The 9,848-nt window shown below is 37.1% G+C and overlaps 1 protein-coding gene across 1 annotated transcript; it reads right to left on the reverse strand.

Annotated features, from left to right (window-relative positions):
- Positions 1-367: 367 nt before the first annotated feature.
- On the reverse strand, positions 368-6,686 carry rerglb (RERG/RAS-like b). The gene is made up of 5 exons (XM_043243710.1): positions 6,234-6,686; positions 5,279-5,335; positions 4,288-4,361; positions 3,667-3,815; positions 368-2,886 (listed from the first exon to the last, which is right to left on the reverse strand). The coding sequence occupies exons 1-5, from the start codon at positions 6,283-6,285 to the stop codon at positions 2,607-2,609; spliced, it is 612 nt and encodes a 203-aa protein (XP_043099645.1). The 5' UTR covers positions 6,286-6,686; the 3' UTR covers positions 368-2,606.
- Between the last annotated feature and the right edge of the window lie 3,162 nt (positions 6,687-9,848).

Genomic DNA, 9,848 nt, shown 5'->3' on the forward strand with positions numbered 1-9,848 from the left:
TAACAGTGGCTCGTGGATTTTTACTTAAAGTATGGCATGGGCATACTCTTCTAAAGAAATGCTTTTTTTAAGTAAGTTTAAAATAGGCTAAGTATATTAATTTCTCAGAGATTGTGAGCTGCTGCATGAGGCTAAAAGTTTGCTACATTAATTTCCTTTTACATGATATACATTATTGTAAGTGAGAAAACAAGTGGTAAAAAAATTAAATAAATAAAAACAGTTGCACTTATGTGAAAATAAAATTAATGAAAGACTTTGATACAGTATGATAAGATTCATTCTAAACATATCAGGTTAAGGATATCAGTGTCCAAGCAAATACATCTTTTATTAAAGAAATACTATAAAAGAAATGTAGCATTTATAGAAAAGTAACCATTTTATTAGTAGGTTATAAGGTTAGTGAACATGTTACTACTTTAAAAAAAAAAAAAAAAAATCAAAGGTACACATTTTACTTTAGCTACAGTTTTAGCTACAGCATTATAAAGCTGCTCTTTAAACAAGTTACAATGATAGACAAACACAACCCTAAGCTAATTGCACAAAATATTAAACTTGACATGACATTACTGGTACCTAAACAATAAACTGTAGAATCAGGATTGAATTTTGTAACATTAGCAGCAGTAAATTCTGTTTAATTCATCCTTCATTTGATAAGCAGCCTTGCACAAAAGAATGTTACCTTTTTTTCTCCATGGACAAGTGTAGATTTATTGATATTTCTGAGATTCTTAGAATTTTTTTGTAAGTCTTTCATGGCTTCTGCTGCTCTGTCTTATTACACTCCCCATTTCCCCAGCTAAGCTGTGAATCAGTGCATCGTGAACACAAATTCAGGAACTCGCGAGGACCACTAAACATTTGGGCACTGATCGAAAACTGGGTCACACATAAACGTCACTGGTATTTATCAACAGCATCGCTGTATTATATTCCAGGACCAGTGCCCTTCTAGTTTGATTTGTGTTGTTTAGCATGCATCTTCACAGTAGCTGTGAAGTGCCAGTGCCATGATGACAAATCTTCTCATCCACCATTTCTCTTGAATTGTGAGACATGAACCATGACAGGATATACTCGGGGTATAAGTGATTTACAGTGCGTTGTGGAAAAATTTTGAAAATGTGGCAGCCCTAGATTTTGTTTTCAGTGCAACACACTTCGAGTCATCTATTTTGTCTCATTTATTACTCCAATTATCCTTTAGACGAATCCGTTAGTCTCCTAGACTGCTAACGTTAAAAACAAAGTGATCAGTATGATCCCAGCTAACAAAAATATGCTCTAAGAATGTTATGAAGCTATGAAAATGTTTTCTGAGCATTCGAAATGGCCAGTATTTAAAAATACTTTAAAACATGTTTGTTATCCAAACGGTAAGTGATCATTCCCATTTATGGGTTTCCAAACATTATGGTAATACTGTTTTTTAATTATTCTCTAAATATCCTGAAACAAATAGCAAAATAATAATAATAAATATGTTAGATGTAAGTCCAACATTTAAGAAATAACGTTTTGTGCTGATACTTTGGGAACGTTTATTAAAGACCAGATAACTCTGAACGAACATTATGTTAACATTACTGGAAGAACTTGCCAAAACATTAAACAAATTTATAATAATAATAAGTTTCTGTTTTTGTGATTAACCTAAATTCGAATGTGTTTTAACACAGGTCCTTTCCGAGGGCCCACAGACCTGTACAGTATGGGAAAAGGCTGAAGTCCATTGTTTTTATTCGAAAAGAGGCCCTGAGAATGCTAGGGAAGGAATGCTGGAGAGTGTTTATTTTCATTCCTCTTCCACAGGTTTTTGTTAGAAAGGTAATTTACCTGCATTTTACACCTCATCACAGCATCTCGATATATGAAATTCACTTCAAGTTTGTTGTGCATTCCTTGATGCAAACTCGGTCTCATGCCATTAAAACATTTTCAGAGAGCAAGGGAAAGAATGTGCGCTACTCGTTCAAGACAAAAGCAAAAGCTTCACGAATTTGCAAACATTTCCCATTCTTCTCAAAGATATTGAAAATATTATCAAGAGGTGTATATAGGTCAACAAAAATAGGAATTTTAAGACAAAAGTAGCTTTGTGACTCTTCTAAGTCAGATAAGAGAAAAATCATAAGGCAAATATTTTTCTTTCTAAAGAAAGAAACTAATTCCAAAAACTCTTGAACTAAAATTATTTATGCAAATAAATGCAGAAAATTATAATGGAAATGCGTATGTGTCACTGGGATTCTGTGTAAGCTGATAATGTAAACTAATCGTGTTTTAAAGGGGTAGTTAAAAAAATCTTTAGTAAAAATACTTTTTACAGTAAACGCCTGGAAAAGTGGGACAGTCAAATTTTGCTGACAATGAGGAGGGGGGCTTGAAGTCAAAGAGTACCACTGAGAACCACTGCTCTATATGATGATCTTGGCTGTGTGGGATTTCTCGTAGTGTTTGAATTTGAATCTGCACTACTTCTATTCATACACATAAAACCTTTTCCAGAACATCAGGTTTAACAGGGAAAAATCTCCATTACTGATTCAATAGAGACTGACTCATTGCTCCTTTCTGGGCTCTTTCATGTTCTGCACTCAAACAGACTTTCTCCTCTTGCCAAAGACATTGTTAATGAGCTTGGCCATGGATTTGGAGCCACTGTACCGCCTGCGGTCACCTCTATGCTTAAGCTGTTCCATCACATGGCGGATGAGCTTTGTGAAGAGGTTTGAGATCTCCAGGTAGTTCTCAGCCGCCGAAACCTCCTGGAAGAGACATTTGTTCTCCTGGGCCAGAGAGCGGCCCTCCTCTTCACTCACTTGGCGGCTGTGGCATAAGTCCTGCTTGTTACCCACGAGGCAGATGGGAACCTCCCTATTGAAATGAAATCAGATTATTTGCTTTCAGGAGAAAATTGCTTTGTGATTAGATATAATTTATTCAGTAAATTAAATAGTGGATAGGAATACATTTATAATTACATTTCTAAATTTATGATCTAGTTTACAGTTTCTACGGCATGTTCATACATTGAGATTCTTTTCTCACAGTGTGCGTCCAAATTGGCACAAAGGCAATGGCATAGCTCATCTGACACCATAGCAAGTTGGCAAAAAATCAAATAGCCACAATGTGGTTGGAAATTTGCTGCAAAGCTAAAACTTCTTGTTACAAGTACAACCATTTGCTGCGTTTTAGAAGTGTCAAACTTTAAGCCATTTTTGAGGAACATGTTGGAGACTGACCACCCCTGAGTGATCTTCTTGCTCATTTCAGAATTCTAATGGACTCCAGATGCCCAGTCTTATGCTCACTTACTATTGTTTCAAAGGACTTTCAAATGACAAATAACCAGTGAAACCTAAACCATCCAGACTTTTTAATTCCTCTATAAATGTGACGGATTAAAATGGAAAGCTTTGGCCTGCTGCTCACAATACAGTTATCAAAACCACTGGAAACCGTGCGGACATGGACAGTTCTTTTGATTACTTGATGTGACCCAGTCTGTCCTTTACACATGTGCACAGACCCAAGCAGGAAGCCTCCACTCTGTTCTGCAAATGGTCCTCATTAATTCATTAAAACTCCTTCGTCCTATTCCAGTCAACATCAGGCAAAGGTCAAAAGGTCAGTGGAGAGACTCTGACTCACCCTTTACAGGTCTCTCGACGAGTCTCTTTGATCTGTTCCAGGATGTTTTTGGCATTTAGGAAGGATGTACGGTCACTGATGGTGTACACCACCACAAAGCCATCAGCCCAGTCCAGAGGTTCCTCTAGGATACATTTGCTTTCTTCACTCTGCCAGGGGGTGGGGGCACACAGAGGTCCAGTCAAAAACACATGCTCATGCAAAGTCCCGTCTGACAAAATGGAAAAGCGGATCGTTATTTCATTTGTTTAGAGCTGACTAGAATTATACCAGAAGTTTTTGTTTTGGGTGCAGTGATTGACTGCTAGTGTTGGCTGTATACACGCAGGCATTTAGTTACAGAGTAGAAAGGTGCTCATCTCATGAGTTTTGGAAATCAAAGTAAAACAACAACTGGCGAAGTAAAAGTTCCCAGATGCAGCAGCTGTAAGACATGAGGCTCAGTTTTCAAAGGCTCTCCACTGTATACTCTGCTTCAGGGAAAGATCATAAATCCCATCAGAACGCAACATGCATTTCCCATAAGAAGCAGGTATATCTGAGCATGTCGCCCTATGGCAGTGTTTGTATGAACACTAGCCATGAGCTCAGGGTAGCCGTTATGAAAGAATAAACACATACCTGTGAGCATGGATCAAAGACTTCCAAGTTCAACTGCCTTCCATCAATGGAGAGCCTTTTATGGTATAAGGAGTCTGCAAAAAATTATGTTGGATAAAAACCTTAGTATTAAAACAAATGCGCGCATCATAAAATCGGACCCCTGAAATTTAAGGAAGACTGTTAGATGCTCATATAAATTTCAGGGGAATAAAAGTAGAGACTGAACACATGTGATGTGTGTCAGAGGTGCAGTGATTACTGGGAGCCTCAAAAATACATGGCATGATTGGAAGGAATGGACTTTAAGGAACTAAACAACAGGAAAACATTTGTACACACAGTTGGGCTTTTTAAAATCAATGTAAACATTCATTATTTAGGGATAATAATCATGTCATCATTTACTCAGCCTAATGTCTTTCCTGTATGGCATTCTCCTGCGGAACACAATAGTAGCTATTATGAGGAATGTTTTAATGTTTTAATGTTTTGTCCATATAACAAAAAGAATACAAAGTCTGCTTTGTACCTTAACATTTATTGATAACTACCATAATAATATCAGTGTTAAAAAAAAAGCAACATGATTAATAAGTTGATTTCACACAGTCATAGTAAATATATTGCATATAGCAAAAACATCATTAGAATAATGCATGACACTAAAACAACGATTTCTCAATTATTTATTTATTGTTTTTGCAGTAAGCTTTGTATCAATTTATTTATTTTTTTGTCATTTTAATCCTTTTACTTATTTCACTCAGATACATTTTTGCACTCAGATGCGTCCTTATTGCCAGTTAAAAGATGTAAATATATAATGGGGCGTCCTTTTGCCTAAGCTTACAGTTACATTTTTTATCTATTTAAAGAACAATAAAGCTGTGTTATGTATATTATAGCATTTAATAATATTACAGGCATAACACGGAGGCAGATGAAAACCATAAACACATGAGCAAAGTTCTGGCTGCGTTATTAAATGTGCATGTGAGACTGTACTTACTGGTATTTGACGCATATTCTCCTATGAAACGCTTGGTTAAGAATCTCACCAAAACCGCTGAGAACAAGAGAGAGGAGATGATTGATTAGTCATATATTGAGATTTATCATCCTAAACCTTGATGTAAATGACTCGTATGACCACTTAAAATAAGAAAAGAGGGCGTAAGGTCAAAGTCCAGTCCCTCATCAAAGACTTGGCCAGTGTACAGTGGACGCTGGTGCATATTTGGCACAGGAAAAACTGTTACATTTTCTCCATGAGTACACTACCTGGTCTATATTAAATATTTGAGCCATGAAGCTATGCTGGCTCATTGACTCACTGAAGTCGGGATTTGAGTTCCCATGCATAAAAAAAGCGGCTGCTTTCAATCATTCTACCTAAATATAAACCATTAAGCAGTCAGGATTTAACTCGTATTCCTGTCAAATGGGCAACAATAGACCCTCCTTGTTGTTCTGTCTTCAGCCTGGTCATTTGGATCAGAAACCTTACTAAGGACCTCCGCTAAAGTAGAGTTACGCTCTCGGGGGACATAGCATCATCATTTCCCAAACACTTAATAGTCATTAGCACAGGTATGCTGCCTGAAGGGCTAAATGTTCCTATGCTTCTGAGTGGAACAAAAAATAATCTTTCCCCAATTTCAGCAATTACTTGCCTCTCACAACCATCTATTTTAATTTCCCTCTGAGATGACTTGTATAACCATGACCTCACTACCGATCTGTTCCAATATACAAAACGTTTTTAGTGTTTGTAGAGGGCAGACATAATGTCTCAGTGCATTGTGTAGCACTCACACACATTACTGTACAGCTCACACAAGGATGATTTCCAAATGCAACCATGCAACAAACACATGGGTTAAAGAGATGCTGTAAAGTTTTAGTTCATCTTAAAGACAGAAATAAACTGTGCAAACTACATAGAGTATAAGATGAGTACTCACCAGACTTGCCTGCTCCCTCACTGCCAAGCAGGGCTAGTTTGATGTCATTCATTGTTGTAGATGGTACCCTGTGTTTGCTGTGCTTCTCTGTGTCCAAGTAGTTGGACAGTCCCAGCCACAACTCTTTACTATTTACTCTTCTCAGTGAAGTGGTGCCACACTCCCTCTCTCTCTATCTCTCTTACTCTCTTTCTGTTAAACACGCAGACGTTCCTCTCTTCCATCTCTCCTCCCACTACTCAAAGAGTGCTGAGCTGCCACAAGGTCAATTCAGCTTCCCTTGGACACTTGAAAGTTATTCAGATAAGTGGAGAATTTTGCTTCATTAAATGCTCTGTGATCTGAGAGCTCTGCACAATTAAACAAAACTGAATCTTTGTTTACAGTCCAAACATGCTGCTGGAACTGTTTAGTGACTTGTTTTGCAGGATCCATCATTACACCAGTAGGTGGCGAAAAGTAATTAGCTTTATAAGTGAGTCTTTGAATATTTGACTCAACGAATCGTGTTACTCAGAGACTTTCAATGATTCTGCTGTGACTGCCAAAAAATGGCTAAATCTATTTTGCTCCATCAATGAAAACACTTACAAACAAACCACAGCATGTGCTACTCAGAGCAGCGTGGTTTAGTTTCTGAAGCAGCGCTTTGAACGAGGTTAATTTTAATAAAGTATTGCTCAGTCACTTACCATGTACCATGTCGCTCCGAACTCGTAAAATATGAGTTAGTCTTCAGAACACAATTTAAGATATTTTGGGTGAAAACCAGGAGGCTTGTGACTTTCCCATTGACTGCCAAGTAAATAACACTGTCAAGCCAGAAAAGAAAGAAAGACATGAAAGACATCGTCGGAATAGTCCACCTGCCATCACTGGTTCAATCTAAATGTCATAAAGCAACAAGAATATTTTTGTACACAAAGGAAATAAAAATAATGATTTCATTAAAAAATTTGTCTCCTCTGTGTCTCTCTGCGTCACTCTAGTGCCATTTTGTAAAATATCCAATAAACGCAAACTGCGTACTTCTGTGCTTATCTGTGTACATCAGCCACAACAGAAGAATACGTTTTCTACATGTATTTACACTTTGATCTGAATGAAAACAGTGTATCCTTGTGGCGTGCCTGACACAGTACACAGTTTGCATTGAGTGGATACTCTCCAAAATGGTGCTATGGTGACGCAGAGAGACACAGAGTAGACAAATTGTTGAATAAAACCGTTATTTTTATTTTCTTTGCATAAAATACAGATTGAACACTGATGGCAGGTGGGCTATTCTGACAATGCCTTTCATACTTTTCTGGACCTTAACAGTCTCCATTACGTGGCAGTCAAGGATTTTCTTTTAAGATATCCTTAATTGTGTTCTGAAGACTAACAAAGCTTTTCGGGGTTTGGAACAAGATGGGGGTAAGTGATTAATGAAAACATTTTCATTTTGGGCTGGAGTAACCCTTTAAAGACTAATTTGATTAAAGACTAATATACAAGACCGTCTCTTGTCACCAATGGCTAAAAAATTGTTATAAAACAAAACAAAATCTTAAACATTATAGAATACCTCAGTTTAAAAGACTTACAGTTTATTTATATTTTGTAATATATTCAGTAAACAAGTCATGCTGAGATTCCAGAACATAATATATAGTCTTCTGGTTGCTTGTAGGTTCTTGTAATTATAGGTACAAAAGCCATCAATGCATCGATTAGGGGTAAAGTTACAAAGGTGTACCTTTTATAATGATGCTGTGTCAGTGACAGTTTTTTTTTACCTTTTTTCTAACAGTGTATAACCTCTAAAGCAAATCCCTAATATGAAAGTATAAGTATACACAGTCTTACTGAAATTAAAGTTTGGGTCAGGTATTTAAAGTGGCTGGCAAAGCTGTCTCACATCAAGCATGCTGTCTCTCAATTATTTGGGCAAACATGTTAGCCCCAACAGCTAAGTTCCCAGTGCCAACATACAACTCGGCCAAGAATGTCAGCCATATTTTGATTGCAGGGATCAATTCCTTTTAAAGTGGAGAGCAGCAATCAATTTTCCCTCTTTTCCAGAACAGTTCCAAAAATTGAAAGACGTTCAGCCATCCAAACTTCAATTTCATGGGCTGCTACACTGGTCAGGGAGTCTTTTTTCCGCAGACCTTTTTTTTCTGTCTCAGTCTTTTCATTCTTCAGCTGAGTTCACCCCGGTGTCCCATTATTATTCTGTTATGTTCCATTTGATTTTTGTCGTCTGAGGACTCACAGACACTTTAGAAACACAAAAGCTTAAAATGTGCCCGGCACCACAAATATGTGGCACATATCAGGCTTCGTTCCCTTCACTACTGAGTATATCACTTTAGACAGAGTGGAATTTCATTAAATTAGAGCTATAAACAAATTTTGTGGAATCAGTGAGGCTTAAAACAGAATATCACTCAAGTCACTCAAGTTAAAAAGCAAAGACCTCAAAACAAGCAATCCCTAACAGAAAAACACATGATTATGAAACAGAAGAATGCCTATGATTATGAAACAGAAGGATGCTATACATCACTTAAATATATATATACTGTATAAAAGGCAAACTGTAAACTGGCCAAACAGCTCACAGATGTGAATCAAGCTGGATGAAGGATTTGACATTATAAAGCTCCATCAAACCTCACAATAAATAAGGAAGCATTTGTTATGGCTATATACTTTCTCATTTGTGTAGCCCTAAATATTGTTTCTATTACAACATGTTATGAAGCCTGCCATTTTGTAATTACCTACATATTTCAAATGCAGTTGCATGTCTAATCACGATCAAAGTATTTCCAAAGGCACACACAAAAGAATGGGCAAAAATTGCCCATTAAACTACAAGAAATCATGACCTCCTTTAGGAGTCGTTATAAATGAGTACTCAAAGCTAAAGGGGGGGAAATGAGGCCAGCTGTATCTCATGAGAAGAAGTGGAAAGGGGGATTTAAAAGCTGCCAGTAGAGTTATTGCATCATGTCTGTGTTTAGCGCGGCCTTGTGGGGGCTCCGCTCTTATCCCCCATCTTTAAAAAGACAATCAGGGGTGTAATCCTGCAAGTATTGGGGGAATTCTTCGAGACCCAGACCAGACACTGATCTGATTTAAGTGTCATCAGGAAGCTGTCAGTTAAGATGAGCCAGGAAGTGTCTGCTGGGGTTAAGAATTACAGTACCTTTCCAGGGAACTCAATTTGTGAAGAAAAAAAATCCGATATCACTCAAGAAAGACGATCACCCTTTTAGATGGCATCAAAGCTCACTTAATATCTTTTTATCTGTAGGAATTGTTAGAGGAAGACTGTCCAAAACGAGAGCCTGTGAGATTACAGCAAGAAACAAATTATTCATCTGCGTTTAGTATTTCTGCCAAACATGGCACATTGTAAACTGTGCCAATGTGCAATTCTAAGAATTATTTGATGCTTTATTAACATTTTTGGCCATGAATAATAAAATGTGTTATGTTAATTTTTCATTTATTTTCTATGCTGGTTTTTTTTAATATATATCGCTAAAGAAAAATACTGCTATCTTAAAAGAAGCAACACATAAGTCATTAATCAAACTGATGTCATAGTAAAGCAACGGT

Source organism: Puntigrus tetrazona, chromosome 7, assembly GCF_018831695.1.
Source record: "Puntigrus tetrazona isolate hp1 chromosome 7, ASM1883169v1, whole genome shotgun sequence".
NCBI lineage: Eukaryota > Metazoa > Chordata > Actinopteri > Cypriniformes > Cyprinidae > Puntigrus > Puntigrus tetrazona.